Raw genomic sequence first — 17,374 nt, 5'->3', positions numbered from 1 at the left:
TCTGAGCAAGGAAGAAGAATTGATTTCCGATTTGCAGCGTTAAGCAAAGCTAGCGCACATAACTATAGGTCTTGTTTAAGAATGGTATCGGATCGGTACATGGGTTCAAGTACTCGCTGATACCGATGCCAGAATTTTCTGTGGTATCGGTGGAATTTCCGATACTAGTATCGGAATCGGAACAACCCTTCGCGGAGGTTCTAGGTGACCTACCCCAGGAGGTAGTCGACACCATCACTTCGGCGAGAGCGCCGTCTACAAGACATGCTTACGCCTTGAAGTGGAACCTGTTCGTCGAACGGTGTTCTTCTCATCAAGAAGACCCCCGGAAGTGCCCGATCAGAGTTGTGCCGTCCTTCTTGCAGCGAAGGCTGTCTCCCTCCACCCTTAAAGTATATGTGGCTGTGATTGCTGCCAACCACGACCCCGTGGAAGGGAAGCCGGTAGGGAAGCATGACTTGGTCATCAGGTTCCTTAGGGGAGCGAGAAGGTTAAATCCCCCACGGCCCCCCTCTATACCCTCTTGGAACCTGTCTCTAGTGCTCAGAGCACTACAGCAGGGCTCATTCGAGCCTTTGAAGACAGTCGAGCTGAAGTTTCTTTCAATGAAAACTCTGCTCCTGCTTGCATTGGCCTCCATCAAGAGGGTAGGGGACCTGCACGCATTTTCGGTCGACGATTTGTGCCTAGAGTTTGGGCCGGCTGACTCCCAGGTAATGCTGAGGCCCCGGCCTGGCTATGTGCCCAAGGTTCCAACTACTCCCTTCAGGGTCCAGGTGGTGAACCTGCAAGCGCTGCCCTCGGAGGAGGCAGACCCAGCCCTAGCTTTGCTTTGTCCCATCCGGGCATTGAGATGCTACGTTGACAGGACGCAAAGCTTCAGAACCTCAGACCAGCTCTTTTTTTGTCACGGAGGCCAGCAGAAGGGGAATGCCTTCTCTAAGCAGAGAATGGCCCACTGGTGTGCCCTGCCTGTTCAGGTTGAGAGCTTACTCTACTAGAAGTGTTGCATCCACCTGGGCGCTGGCTCGTGGCGCCTCGCTGGCAGATATTTGTAGTGCTGCGGGCTGGGCGACCCCTAACACGTTCGCTAGATTCCATAGCCTCCGTGTGGAACCGGTTTCCTCCCATGTTCTCACCCCAAACGGGTAGAAGCACTGAGAGGCTCCGGTTTCGGGTCGGCTTGCTAAAACTGCTCCAGAGAGTCCGTACGGTAGACCCTGTTGAGCTCCTCCATCCCCTCGGTAGCCAGACGTGGCGGAGCGTCTGGCGCCAGGCCCTCACTCGATGAATCCGTGAGAACCGGTAGAGGGCTGGGTTCCATATGTAGAGACCTAATTGGATACCATATATAACGTGTAAGTCCACGGTATAGCCTCAGAGCCCGTGTTTCACCGGCAGACTTCCTGCCATTGCCCAAGAGGCTACAATCACCTCTAATCTTCCATATTTACCTAAACGGTTGTTATATGTGTAAGTGCTTCTGAACCTCCTTCGGGAAGGATGGGCTTCCGCAGCGTTCCTGTTCCAAGTGAAACGGGTACGTTTTCCCAGTGTTATCCAGTCTTACTGAGTGGGTAGTGCCATAGCAACAGTAACTGGTCTTCTTGTGGTGAGCCCTGACCTACGCCAAAAAGTAGGGGCGCAGGAGGCTTCCACAGGACACTGGAAGGGGCAGTATCTGTGGCCCTTTGGTAGGGATCCCAATTCGTCGGTCGTGACTCGGAGTGACCGACTGAAAGGGAACGTCTCGGTTACGTATGTAACCCTCGTTCCCTGAAGGAGGGAACGGAGACGTCACATTCCGTCTCCACGGCTGCTGTACCACCGCTGAGCGGCTGGGTCACCGGCTCGGCTCCTCAGCGAAAACCTGAATATGCGCTGCACCTGCTGCCTACTTATACTCACGCTGTGATCAGCGGCAGCTGGATGCAATAATCGCATGCCAATGTGCATTGGCTCGTTTAGTTACTCTCGAAGTGGATTGGTCTCTCCAAGAGAGATCCCAATTCGTCGGTTACCCGACGTGACATCTCCGTTCCCTCCATCAGGGAACGAGGGTTACATACGTAACCGAGACGTTATCATTTCTTGATGCTAACAGTGCTACTGATACTTTCTGCTCCACTCTGATGTCTTGTTTAGACACTTTCTGCCCCTTATCTTCCAGGCCAGCCCATACCACCCCTTCTGCCCCTTGGCTATCTGATGTTCTCCGCGAACATCGTTCTAAGCTCAGGGCTGTAGAAAGGGTATGGTGCAAATCACAAAATCCTACTGACCTTAATTTATATCAATCACTCCTCTCTGACTTCTGCGCTAATGTCTCCACTGCTAAAAGGACATACTATCATGACATAATTAACAATTCGCCTAACTCTCACATGCTCTTTAAAACATTTTCCTCCCTCCTTTGTCCTCCTCCTCCCCCTCCTTCATCAACTCTAACAGCTGACGACTTTGCCACATTCTTCATTAATAAAATTACAAACCTCACAGCACAATTCTCCATACCACAAACTGTCAAAATACAGACCGGATTCCCTTCTACCTTTCATTGCAAAAACACTTCAACCAAGTCTCTGCCTTTCCCACACAGAACAACCTCCTGGACAGCAACCAATCTGGCTTCAGAAGTGGACACTTGACCGAAACTGCCTTGCTCTCAGTTGTTGAAGCCCTAAGACAAGAAAAAGAGTGGCTTCCAAGTCTTCATTACTTATCTTGCTGGATCTGTCTGCTGCTTTTGATGCGGTCAACCACCAGATCCCCCTGTCAACCCTATTGGGAAAGGGCATCTCAGGAACCGCACTCCAGTGGTTTGAGTCTTACCTCTCAAATAGGTCCTTCAAGGTATCTTGGAGAGGTGAGGTATCCAAGTCACAACATCTAGCTACTGGGGTGCCTCAGGGCTCAGTTCTTGGACCACTTCTCTTCTCTGTCTACATGGCATCACTAGGTTCTGTCATTCAGAAATATGGCTTTTCATATCACTGCTATGCTGATGACACTCAACTCTACCTCCCATTCCATCCTGATGATCCGACGATAGCTGCTCGCATCTCAGCATGTATAACAGACATTTCTTGCTGGATGAAGGACCATCACCTTCAACTCAACCTGGCTAAGACAGAACTGCTTGTAGTTTCAACAAAGCCATCACTTCATCACAATTTCACCTTCCATTAGGCTCATCAACCAAAACTCCTTCAATAACAGCCAGAAACCTTGGAGTTGCAATTGATGATAAGCTGAATTTCTCAGACCACATAGCTAAAACTGCCCGGTCCTGCAGATTTGCTTTATACAACATTAGGAAGATCAGGCCCTTTCTTTCAGAACATGCAACACAACTCCTTGTTCAAGTTCTTGTTCTGTCCAGACTGGACTTTTGCAATGCTCTCTTGGCAGGTCTTCCAGCCAGTTTCTATCAAATCTCTAAAATTAATCCGAAATGCCGCAGCAAGATTAATCTTTAATGAGCTGAAAAGAATGCATGTCACACCTCTGTTCTTCAATTTGCACTGGCTACCAATAGCTGCTGGCATAAAAAAACAAGGCATTAATGTTTGCCTACAAAACTGAGGTGGCTTTGCACCCCTTTACCTCAATTCAGTACTTCAGACCTATGTGCCTTCTAGAAGCTTGCGTTCTGCAAGTGAATGACACATTATTGTACCATCCCAAAGAGGCGCAAAATCACTTTCACTGACTTTTTCATTAACTGTTCCCTCCTGGTGGAATGACCTGCCCAACTCAATCCGAGCAGCTGAGTCCTTAGCCATCTTCAAGAAACGGCTAAAAACACATCTCTTCCATATTTATTTGACCCTCTAACTCTTGCACTCCGTTTTCTATATCTATTTTATCTATCTGTCTTCTTTGTATCTATTAGTCTTCTTTATATCTATCTGACCCTCTAACACTAGCTTTCTTCATTAAAAAAAAAAAAACTTGCTACGTGTACTGCGTTAGGCTAACCGAGACTTGCCATAGCGCTTGCATATTGTTGCTCTTTTGTTGGTATTGATTGCTTCTATTGTCCTCATTTGTAAGTCGCTTTGGATAAAAGTGTCTGCTAAATGTAATGTAATGTAATTTAAAATGTCATTTATTCCTGTGATGGCAAAACTTGAATTTTTAGCATCATTACTCCAGTCTTCAGTGTAACATGATCCTCCAGAAATCCTTATATTTAGGGGTCCTCTTTGACATCAAAAAGTTTGAAAACCACAGCACTAGATATTGTATCATACTCCCAGCACTCTGTGGTTTCCTATCTGGAGTTTATTCAGTGTTATTGGGAAAAATACTTGACACACAAACAGAGAGGCCTTTTCCTCAATACTGGTTGTTGCTGTCAAACATCAACACAGCTCTCCTCACTTCACAAAAGAAACCATACACAGAGCCAGACTTTACTATCTCTGTAATGATGTTTGTAAAACAAAACATGTCAAATATGTCTCCATATCTCTGCTGTGCGCAGCATGAGTACTTCTTATCATTCCTAGCTAGTCAAGAAGACGTTTATATAACCTCTGTGTTTTAAAGCTGCAGTCCGTAACTTTTTTGTGTTCAAAATTTACAAAATTACATAAGCGAGTACATCAAGAATCCATTTTCCAAACCGTGTTTTTGGCTTATCCTGAATAACTACAGTACACCTATAATAAGTTTTTATATTCTGACTATTTCAGAGTGGTACTGGTGGAACCGCTGCGGAGTAGCCCAGTACCTGCATGATTCGTCATAGACAAACAAAATCGAGAGAAGTAGTTCCGGCTACCATGTTCATCTGCAAGATGCACGCAGTTCTGTTTATTAATCGCTAGAGCACCAAAAGTTACGGACTGCAGCTTTAACAGTCTGGACAAACTAACTAAAGAGTGTAAGTGTCCAATGTACTTTACAGATCTAGGGCCGGATTTACTGACATCTTGCACCATGCAGCGCAAACGGTCTTTTGGCATTAAAATAGTACTGTAAGGATTTACTAAAGACACGCAGTGCTTTTCATGCTTTTTGAAGATGAACAAAAGTCTTATGGGTTTGGAATGACATGAGGGTGAGTAATTGACTGCAGAATTCACATTTTTGAGTAAATATGGATATTACAGATCTAGTAACATCATATAAACTCAATAAAAAGTTACTATACTAAGTACTAGATATACTAAAATACTAGAGCTCTAATGTGGTAGGAAAACCATTCTCAGTCGATTTCTTAGTGACATTCAGGGCTTTACCAGGTGATTTGAAACTTGCTCTCCTTGACTGTGACTCATTAAACATTCCTCATGGCTCTGTACACCAGGTGAGACTCGGGTCTGGCCAACAATATACAGACACACCCAGGCACACAGGGCCATGCTAACACACACACACACTGAACCCACTCAGATCTATTGAAGGAGCATACAGTACAGTCAAGATGACTTCAGTTAATAACATCCACACCCATTCACTTCATTTAAAATGTCATGGCAACAGCGAAGCAACTACAGCAGTTTGTTTAGCCCAACCATAAGGACTACAATGTTTGTCTGTTTCCTCAAGTATAAACTTACATCCAAGTTGCTCGTGCCATGAGCCCATGGCTGGAAAATGATAATTCTCTTCCAGGTTTTAGAACTACAGGCTTTGACTACAACGTTCTATTCATCAAAGAACCCTGAAAAAACAATTTCCACAAAAATATTAAGTAGCACAACAGAATTATTTTCTGAAGGATCATGTGACACTGAAGATTAGAGTAAATGGCTGAAAATTCTGATTTTAACTACAGAGGAAAAAATTACACTTTAAAATGCGCAGTTATCTCAGTTATTTTAAATTGTAATATTTCACAATATTACTTTTTTTTTTTTTTTTACTTGTTTTTGATCAAATAAATACAGACTGCAGTGAACAAAAGGGATTTCTTTCAAAAACAACGACAACAAAACTTGCCATTAGAGTAATTTTTGGTGTGAAACAAATATACGCCTTTGGTTCATATATAAACCATTTGTTCAGACTGACCTACTGATCAAGAATCACATCTTTGAAAGTGAAAAACCACACTAGGTACCACTTACCTAGAAACACCTGAAAGCATTTAACACACACACTAATTGCTTTTAGCTCTGAGTGAATGAGACTTTTTGTCTGCAGTGCCGTACTGGGAGTTGAGAGTTGACACTATGCAAGTCTGCTATAAACTCTCAACATATCCCCTTACAATAACACATTATCCCCATCACAGTCACACACACCTTCAAAAGCTTACACAACTAACACATAGTGCCCCTCTTTCATAATGAGGTCACAGAGAAGGATTGTGCGACTCTCTCGTTCACCCCACACACTGTGATTATACAGCTGAGCCAGCAAATGATGAAGAGAGCTTCAGAATTCACAACGGCCTCCTGTCCAGGGATCAACACCTCTCAAACATCTACTCCTGTAGACCTGGGGTTAAAGATTTGGGCTAGTAATAAAAAGGTTGGAAGTTTGAAACTTGCAAGGAGTGACTCAGGTTTCTCCAGCAGAATTGCTTCTGTCAGTTTGTAAAAATGTGTTGGTAAAGTACTATAGAAAAAAGACATGTAGATAAGAAACTGGATTATGTTTTCATGCCCCAAGGTCATGGGTTTGATTCCCCGATCATGCACATATGGTTTTAACTGAATGGCTTGGATATACTGCAATTACTTACTATAAAATAGGCTGCCAAATACATACATATAAATGTAATTTAAGCAATTCCATTAGAAATTCAGGTTGAGGGAGCTGTAAATAATTACAAAAGGTGGAAAATGACTGTTACAGTAGTGTAATGTATTCTTAGTAATGATCTAAGGAAGTAAATGAATGGAAAAAAAAAATTAACAGTCAGTTAAAAAGTTTTTGTGCCATTTCATCACAAATCTTAGGGCTTAGAGATAGTATTTTCTTTTGGTCTCTGTCGCAATGACTAAAAATAATAAATAGCCATGAAGGTTAAACCACTGGAAATTTGAATCAGGTAAAGGTTTGTAATTTAAATGGATAGTCCACCCAAAAAATGTGTTATTCAGGTTTGAAACGACTTGAGGATGAATAAATGATCACAGAACGTTCATGTTTCTCTTTAAGACACAACTGTACCTATTTCCAAACACACAATTTCACAAGACTAAGGTAATGAGCAACTGAAAACACAAACTGCAGTACACCATTTGTATGGCAGTTAGTGTTTTCTATATTATAAACAGAATGTAAACGCAGTTATGAGAGACGCTGTCCACAAAATGCAGAAGCTTGGATGACAAAAATAGTTTAGTTTTCTCTCATGCATAGACATATGTACATGTAAAGCCAGAGAGAAAGAAAGGACAGATCCTGAAGGAACAATGAAAGAATACAATTTCATAAGTTAAACCAAGAGAAACAGGACATCCTAAAAAAAAAAAAAAAAAACAGAGAACAAGAGGATGAGATATAGAAACATGGGGGAAAAAATGAAGATTGTTCTGTCAGACTCACATAAAGTGGCACCTCTACCCTGCTGAGCTCCATTACAGCAGCAGCACCTGAAAGGAGAAAGTACACGTGTATAAAACACAGCAAAGACACACACCCACAAATACACCACCTTAAACCAAACACATCTGTACAAATAACTACATATGAGCAGAACAGACCCTCACATGTGAGTGCTGCACAGTATGTGGAGACCAATTTGCAAAACTCTGAGAGAACAAATGTCTATTCACCACAAAAACAAAACATGACATTTTAACTGAACGCTGGCTCAGAGGGAGAAAGTCAATACACAAGCAACAAAAAGCCACTAGAGAAAGAGCATTTATAAGTCCATTATGGCCAGTCATAAACAAACATGAAAAACATGGGCATCACAATGAAACCTCACTGTCTGTTTGTCCGTCCTTTCATTTCGCTGACTCATAGAGTCACCTGACTTTTCTTTTAATTAGGCCAAATCCTCCGAGAGTGATGGGAACAAAAACCTTGCCTTTTAATTGGGACATGTTCACATGGCTGTGCGGACAACAGAGGGCTTAATCTTTTGATCCTCCAAATGTCAGAACACAGCATCCATCAAAACGCAGCCCTCTCTCTGCCTAACTCGCTCTCGGCCTGAGCACCGCTGCCATGTTCTCTCTTGCAGTCAACAGGTGGGAGAACTGGGCCCGATAGACGACACATGTGCACTGACTTTGGGACGATGGAACCAAAAGTTCAAAAATGCTGACTTGTTTCTTGGTTTTAAGACTTGCTCCTGGGTTTTCATACATAGATGGTTTTCTAAAGAACTACAAAACAAAAAACACGTTCGTGGAAATGGTTCTCTGAAAGCATCAGACTATAAAACTATTCTAGGTTTTAGCTGCAGTCTTACATTTTAAGAGATTATTATGGAAAGTGTTTGGTCAAGGCCACCATGTTATGTGTTTCAGATGTCAGTTCTTTCTACATGTGTACAATTTGGACAGGTGTGAATCACAAAAAGTATTTTAATGCGAGACATTAAAAATAAGGGTCCTGTTTGTTGTTTTCACACAAACGCTAGCAGGGGACTTTTCATGAGACGATGATGTCACCTGTAACTCAATACAGCCTACAGATCCAATAACGCATACACTCACACACAAACACACTGCGAGACAGAAACCATGAATACTGCATAGTTAGACGGCATCCAACACCCCTGGGGAACATATCCCAAATGTATGTTTTATATTTGTTTGTGCAAGATTGAATGCGTAAATAAGGAAAACATGAGGCCAAGAGAGAAACAGATGGTTTCACCAGGAGCTCAGAGACTCATCAGCTCTGATCGACCTTCAGATACAGACTGAGCCACTGTTACACAATCCCAAACAACCAGGCCCCAAACTCTGGGAACGAATATCTTCTCTCCATCTAACCCACCACAGCATTCCAGCAGGAATTCTAGTCTTTCTAGTTACTTGTATGCAGGTTTTTGTTTTTATTGGAAAGAGCAATAACACCGTATTTCCATGATCTCTCTCTCTTGCACACACCAGCAAATTCAGTTTTACCTGGATGGCATTAACGGGGTTTGGAGTGTTATCAGGTCTTTTATGGTGTAATAGCCACTGCCACACCTTGCCGTTTCAAAAACAATTAAATATGACTTACTCTATGATACGAACTAAACTGACAGCTCTTAAAACAAACACACACAAAAGAAATAGATTTCACGAAACTATTTTTAAAAAAAGATAGGCAAACTATATGAACAAGATGGAGCAAAGAAACAGCAGAAAAACAAAACAAACAGAGTGAGTGAACAAAGACAGAGAGAGAGAGAGAGAGAGAGAGAGAGAGATGCCCTGAGTGAACTGTGTCTGCTTCGGTTTCTCTGGGTGAAATCAAGCTGACTTCAGCCAGACACACTCAGATTCCACCTGCAGTCTACTGACACATGCCAGATGTCCTCTGTATCACTCTGTGTAACCTTTGATCCATCACGATTACAACCTTTAACAGGTCAAAATGGTAGCAACAAAAAATGAGGTTTTTGAGCTTGCACTAAAGTCTGGTGATGGGGTGAAACATACACAAGAACTTATAAAAGTTTGGTTTTGGGTATTACTTTGAGAACAAGTTCAAAACAGTGTTGTTATCTTTAACTAAAACTTTTCTTAATTGAAATGAAGCTGAAATATATATATATATATATATATATAGATAAACATTATTACACTTAAAAGTTGAAGTACTTAATTACTGATAATTAAACTGGAATTAAAATAAAGCTATAATAATATATAAATATTACAAAAGCACATTACAAAATTACTAAAACTAAAACTAAATTATAAAAAAGCTATATAAAAAAGCGTACAAATAATACTAAAATAACAATGGTCTATTGCATATTCTTGAAACTTATTAAGTAACAAAACATAAAATATAATAGTATCTATAATTTATATACAACATCATACATAACATCTATAAAATGTATTATTATTTAGTAATAATGTAATATTCCATGGTAAGCACAAATTTGTTCCTTAAAAAAAAATAATAATACAAAAAACTTGGTTTTCAATAAGGCATGTACAATGGAAGTGAACTGGGCCAATAAAAGCCAATAAAATGTATAATTTTAATAATATAGCCATAAGACAGTGTAGCCTGTGTGTAACATGATTTTAGTGAAGAAAAAAATATCCTGTTTTACAGCTTTTAAGAGAGTATAAGCTTTAAAAGAATAATTAATGTAAGTGCTTTTACGATACTGCAATATACCCCACCACATTAACAAAACGATGGATGAAATTATTCATGGTAGTCAACATTAGGCCACAAACATTGCTGATTGAGCTAAACTTATACTCAACTTGGAAAATTCGTGTAAAACAACATTTTCTGTTAGAAAGCCTAAAATGTGACTAGACTAACATTATTCTTGTGGGATATTCGCTAGCTACCCTGTAGGCCTGTGAAGCATTCTTTTGTTGCTTCTGTTTGCTCAGTATTCAACAGAGCAAAGAAGAGAGACAAAGACTGATGAGGAGCGCACTTCAAAGTGCCTTTCATGCCAAACCCTCCTATTTCTCTTTCTCTGAACTGAAAGTGAGGGCTGGGACTCTCTCAGGCCATTCATGCAGGATACAACAGGGGAAGGAGGAAGTCAAAATCACTCCTGATTACCAGGACACAATGCCTTCACCCCCTCTTCTCTCTGCGTCCTCCAGTTTGGCCTCAAGTGTGTATCTAAAATTCTGTAAACATAATCATGGCTGCAACCTCAGCATTGTACAATCAAGTGCTTAAAACACTTTTGATGACAGCTCTGCTAGCTAGATGGCCACAATCCTAATAAAGTTTCAATTACATGGACACAACTAACTTGAGTCTGATTAGTAAGGAGTAACATAGTGCACCATAAAACTGATTGCGTGTAACTGCATAGTCAGGGTAGAAAATTGATGTTAAGGATCTTCTTTCTTGTACATACTAATTCACATTCACACAGGTTACAGTTAAAGATACGAGTAAGGTTTGTGTTAAAGTCAATGCAGGGCTCCAAGTAAATACTGCATGCAAATCTGATGTTTTTCAGAACAACTGCGCCACACAATTTCCCAATTTGTTCTGCTGTTATGAGACACTTCTTTTTAATGTTAGCAAAATGTATGTTTAAAGAAAGAAAGAAAGAAAGAAAGAAAGTAAGAAATGTTGAGTCTCCTTGTTTCCAAATTGTTTTAGCTTAACCTTTCACAAACACCTTTGGACATATTCACAAACTCATATATTCATTTACTGTGGATATTTTTTACGTTATCAAAAATTAATACAGACAGACAGTTGTTGAATATAGATTTCCAAATCAGAATATTGGCTTAATCTGGTTATGGCAATCTAGTTAAAGTATTTACATGACATCAGTAATAATAATATAAATCCTGAATATTCTGTGCATGTAAACACAGTCATTGTTATTGCAACTGCTATTGCAGTAATGTGCAATATGAATAACAATGACACTAAGTGGCCATTAAAAAAACTACACTAAAACAAGTGGTGTCAAAGTTAAAACCTATAATACTAATAAATTAATTAGCCTACATTTTTTCACCGCTTTAAGTCAAATCGAGCACAAATGACAGAAATGATTTAGATATATTAAACTGATGTAAACAAGAATATTGTTATTATTATACTGAAAACATTTTTACCGTGCGCTCAGGTTCCCATAGCCGCGACTGTCAACTGACTACAAACAATGACAGCTTTCACCGGAGCTTCCTTTTTCCCAGCACAACTTCACCGCAACTCCAAAACATTTATAACATTATTCGAAGGCGAAAGGAAGATTCCATTTTAGAAGCCGCGGGGAGATAAAACTACTTCCCAGCACTTTATTAAAAGTGCGTCCGCACCTGTACAAGACATGCGACAACAGAGCCCTTACCTCACTCCATACGAGTGTAATCCCTGCAACTTCCAAATGTAACGCTTTCAAACTGCTTGTACAAAGTATCCTGACTGCCTCACGGACAGGACATCCGTGTGCGTGACTTGTACTTGTACAATGCCGACTGTTTTGAATGGACACACGGACTGTGGATGCGCCACCGGCGCTCACTCTCTTCAGCTCCGTGCGTGATCATAGCCCTGCCCCCCAACTAGCACGTTAACCAATCCTACTACGGTGAAGGTTTGCCTTATGAATATTAAGTAGGCTACTTGACTGAACTCCGCAGAAAAGGTAACCAAGCAACGTCAGTATGACTGAATTAATATTCAAGGGCTAAACCTTCGTCATAGTAGGACTTGTACGTTCAATTAGGAGAGCGAGAGAACTACAACAGCACAGTCACGTGTTTGGGGACCATACACTGTCAGGCTGGTTTACCTAGAGGACTCAACTTAGGCCTGGTTAATCCTTACTTGTATTTATCATGTTCAGACTTGTTTCAAACACATATTGTAAAATTGGTGTGTAGGCTCCGTATTTAGTTATTATTTAAACTTACAGTATAAAGCTGCTAAGAGTAATAATCTTTTGAAAAAGTATACTCCTTATAAACAGGTTTTGGCCAGTTAGATGACAATAAAAAAAATCTCTTTTAAATTATTATTTTCAGAATTGCAGAGGCAATAAGGTGTCATACATAAAATATTACTATGTAAAGAACAGAGAGGCTAATAGGTTCTATTCTTTTACATGCTAGAGAGCACAGCTGAAAGTATCCTCTCTGTTTATGCCAGATATGATCCATGTTAAATAACAAAAACCATGTTAACATACTTGTGAAACAGGATATACAACCATATCACTATTAAATCCTAAATCATCTAACACGTACTGTGCCTGGTCGGTATAGATAAAAAGACAAGTCAAGATGTGTCACTCTTAAAGTCAGAGGATCGGTTTACACAAAGTGTACATGGCAATTGAACAGGAAATGGAGAGGAAGTCAATCAATGTGCCCACCCTTCCTGTCTGTTCTCCAGGGCTGGACCGAGTCCAAAGATCACAGACAGAATTTTACCAGAAAGCCCACCGGAGTCTGTGCTTCAATCATATACAAATAGAGTGCCACCTAGTGGCTGATCAGTGTCAAGCTGGTAGGAGATGTTTAAGGAGCCTGAAAAATACTATGCATGAATCTGTGTGAAAGTCGTGCGATTATTCTTTTGAATCCTTGGCATAATTGAGATAGTAAACAGAAAGCAGAATTCTAATGGGTAATAACATTATTTTGTGTCGTAACATGAATAAATCAAAATACATTGCGGTGCCCCCTAATGTTTATAATGAAGGACTGCATGAATTCATATTTTTGGAGGACAATTGTTTAAAGGCGTCTGTCCGAATTTTGTTGATTTTTCTGCTTCTCTGTGAACCTCTGGTTGATTTCTCTGTCTAAGCTAACCTGAAAGTAAAAAAGACAATAACAAGCGTGATTTAATTCTCACGCAATGCTGTGATTATTTCAAGGCAAACAAAAACACAGAGAGAAATAACAAAAAAAGTAATTAATCATACAACATGTCTGCTTATTTATTGTATTGAAAAAAAAGTTTTGATTTATTACTTTATTAATGCGCCAGTTTTTAAAACCTCCTGTTGTGATTTTCAGTATTATGAGTTTACACTGCCATCTTCTGGACATCACTGCACACTGCATCCGTATCACTGCGTGAAGACGCGGAGACGTGATGAATTCAGAACCGCAAACTAGCGTATACTTTTACTATTTTTACAATTTCTTTTTAAGGCAGAAATAGTAGAGTTGTACGCTACTATGCTGTTCTGAACTAATCAATAGTGACCTTTAGCCCATAACAGGTCACAAAGGGTAAGATTTTGTTTACTGATGAAGCAACACAAATTTGTGTGAGATGTAAATATAAAGGCAGTAAGGGGAACTTTTAGCCTACAACCCTTCAAATGTCTAATTTTTTCATTTATTTACTCAAAGAACTTTCTTTGACAGGATTCTACTACCTTACTGTTTACTACTACAGACAAACATCTCACAAATCTTAGTCAACTAAGCAAGCATAGATAATGGACTGTAGTGAGAAGTTAGGTGGTGACATAAAATGTGACTTTTCAAGTGGTCACAAATGAGAAGAGAGCGAAGGTATGAACAGTTAAGAGAATGTATGAGTAGTTTGACATATAAAATGAAAATAAGCCATATTTTGAATTGGTGATACGATTTTGTCCTCACTTGAAAATTAACAATCAACATTAATGTAACCAGACAGTCACTGCATGAGGTGGAAGGGAAGAAATCTCCCACCGAGCAAACCACCATCCTTCCTGTGGCCTGGTGCTGGGCTGTGACCCAAAAACTGCCTTTAACTCTCTGATCTCGCTCATGAGCAAATGCACAAACAACACCAACAAACAAATAAAAAACAACAGCAACAGTCCCCCAATCACAATCTTTCCGTCTGACTCCCTCACTCTATGAGGGAGGTGGGATCACGCCATGGTCCACATCCTCGCTGTGAAGAACAGCAGGGGAACCCAAAAAAAGACTGGCCACAAAAGCTCAAGCACGAATTCTGAATAAAGGAGAAATCCTATTGACTGGAAGAACATGCAAGGGTGTTCAGAGTCTCACGATATCGGCCTATATTCAACAGGCAATTCTCCCACTGCTGCCCCCTTTGGCTCCTGGTTTAGTTACAGCATCAGCTCCGAATGACAGATCCCCATCAACCTCCTGTTCTCACATCCCAGAGCATACAGAGACGAATAAAGGAAGGGAAATTGAGAAATGGACATTTTGTAAGTCAGTCAGTTCCCAAACAGTACTATCATCTGATTATTTCCGTTTGACAATATAAGACAAAATGACAGTTTACTATGGTAAAAATAAAAACAACAAAATAATAGGCTGCTAATACTCAGGCCAAACTGGCAAGTGCACAGCAAACATTATGTTGTATATCTGCAAAATATAAATCAACAGATTGAATACTGTTGTGTACTGTTGTGTATTCTTTGGATGTTGTTTATTGTAGATGTGTATCTGAAAGTTTAAATACAAGTTTAGACCTAAGTCCAAATTTGACCCAGGTGTCCAAAAACATGATCTCTGGGAACACAAGAGCCTATTAATTCTGTATAACCACAACTGCACTCTCAGTGGCCTTTCAGTCAGGAAACAATCTCTCGCTCTGGCTGGCCTGAGCCCTCCACTGGCACAGCAGTGAACACATTTCACAGCACCTCCTTAAAACTTTTCAGCTACCAGACTCCATCAGAAGTCACTGAACTGCAGAACTGTACAAAGAAGAATTATCTGGATGAGTGAAAATAGGAGATAATTTTCCACTATAACACATAAATATCATATTTTAATGAAACGCTTTGTTTCCCACTTTTGCTTGTTGAAAATGTAACACTTTCACATCACACATTTACTAATGTAATTTTTTTTAATTACTATTTTATTAATGTAAGTTATGTTAGATTATGTGTTAAATGTTAGATTAAGTGATGTCAGAATATGATACTATTTTTGTTGTTCCAAAAAAGTTACAATCAAGATCACACACACACACAAATTAAAATTCGCATTTGTGTTTTAAATTGTAATGTTTTACTTTTGTGTTCATTTATTTCTGTGTAATACTTCTGTCATCATTATGCAACTCGTTGGAAAAACAATGCTGTCTTTTACTTTTTAATGTCAATTATGACTTTTTATGTCAGAAATTCAACTTTATATTTCATAATTATAACCTTGTCAAAATTGTGATTTACAAAAGCTTTTTTTTTTCTTATTTGCTGAACATATTATTGGCTCCCACAGGGCATATGTCATTAAAAACAAAGATTTAAAAATAATAATAAATAACCAAAATTCAAGTGCTCACATGCAGCGCATAAAGATGCTGTCAAGATGTTTTTCCCCATATGCTGATATATAGAATACTTAATGCATATAGGAAACAAAAGTTGAAAAAAAGAAAGAAAAAGAAATACACCAGAAACATAAAAAACTAACTGTCACAGTCAATGGCTATTTATATATAAATTAGGAAATAAAAATTATGTCAGACAAACTAGTGGTATTTTATATTTTTGAGCATATCATTTTTGACCCTAGTCATGAAAATTGCTGCATATTTTCAAAGCATGCCCTCCATTTATATTGTCAGTGCCTATATAGCCTAATTTGTAAACTATTAATCTCCTCTAAGGTTCAACAAAAGTTTTCAACAAATGCTGCATTATGTGTGTTTGTGTTGGAACAGATTATAAAAGTTTTTTCATTTTTTACTTGGATTAATCAAATTCTTCAAATCACTTTCTAATCCTATCCGGCATATAAAACAGAGTTTGATTATTCTGTTAAGTGCTGTAACTCAAACAATGCAAGTTCACCCTTTTGTATTTGTCCAAGATCATAAATACTTTAGATTTTGTAATCCATTGGCTCAATCAGCATTATTATTTTGTTCTTGGTAATTACAGAAACAGGTCAAATTATGCTCTGGAGTTCCTCTATTCAAGCTGTTATAGACAGTATATAGCCTTGGCATTTTCATATATAGGGCAAGTGCATCTTCTTTGGAGTTTTGGTGTTTTGCACATGCAGTAAACAAACAATCGAAATATTCTCCATGCAACTCAACTGAGTGTGGTTCAGCAACAGAAAATAGCCTTAATGAATATCATTGCTAATATCATATCTGGAATATGGTTTAGTAGGGATTGGGATAAAATTTAGTTTTGACTGAAGCAGGCCTTCCAGTGCCAAAAAAAAAGAAATAAATAAAGATTAGTGGAACATAAGCTGGCTAAATCCTAAACAAGAGCTTAAAATGCTGCCTCATCCCGCAAAGTCCATAATCATGCAGTTAAGAAATCTCTACTTTGGAGCTTTAGAGGCATGTGTGTGAATTAGTTTCACAGTCAACTCAAAACAAACAAAGAGTTAAAGCCTGAAACACGAGGGGTCAGAGTCAAGCAAAAACAGCAAGCAGCTGAATTAGATCCTTCAGATCAGCTTCTCGCAGAAAAGCTCTCTGCACATAGCTCAAGCAGGGCCTTTGGAATTGTTTATATTTACATATTCATCTTAAATATTTTATTTTACTATTTTACTTTTTTATTTTATTACTCCCCAACATCGACTGCTCATCCTTGATGTCCGGTTCTGCTTGCAGCACCAACTGCATGTGCAGAGGTCAGAGCATGAGTGAATTAGATGGTGGAAATGGTCTGAACACAAGAACGAATTGGCAACAGCCCTCGATAATCAACCAGTGGAGACTTTTTGGAATGCAATCACCACTCAAATCCATAAAAGGTCCATCAATGTGCTAGGAAAGACGAGGCAAAGAAGGCAATTTATTGACAAGGCGACTTGGTGGT

At 39.5% G+C, this 17,374-nt stretch overlaps 1 protein-coding gene across 1 annotated transcript in view; it reads right to left on the bottom strand.

Annotated features, from left to right (window-relative positions):
• arhgef28a (Rho guanine nucleotide exchange factor (GEF) 28a) overlaps positions 1-12,098 on the bottom strand; it is an 85,675-nt gene extending 73,577 nt beyond the window's left edge. Inside the window, 2 exon segments of the mRNA XM_058775747.1 lie at positions 7,510-7,556; positions 11,939-12,098. Of these exon segments, the coding sequence (XP_058631730.1) occupies positions 7,510-7,542 (33 nt within the window). The 5' untranslated portion in view covers positions 7,543-7,556; positions 11,939-12,098.
• Positions 12,099-17,374: the final 5,276 nt, after the last annotated feature.

The sequence above is a fragment of the Onychostoma macrolepis genome, chromosome 05, assembly GCF_012432095.1.
Source record: "Onychostoma macrolepis isolate SWU-2019 chromosome 05, ASM1243209v1, whole genome shotgun sequence".
Taxonomy (NCBI): Eukaryota; Metazoa; Chordata; class Actinopteri; order Cypriniformes; family Cyprinidae; genus Onychostoma; species Onychostoma macrolepis.
This window is presented reverse-complemented; position numbering and strand designations above follow the sequence as displayed.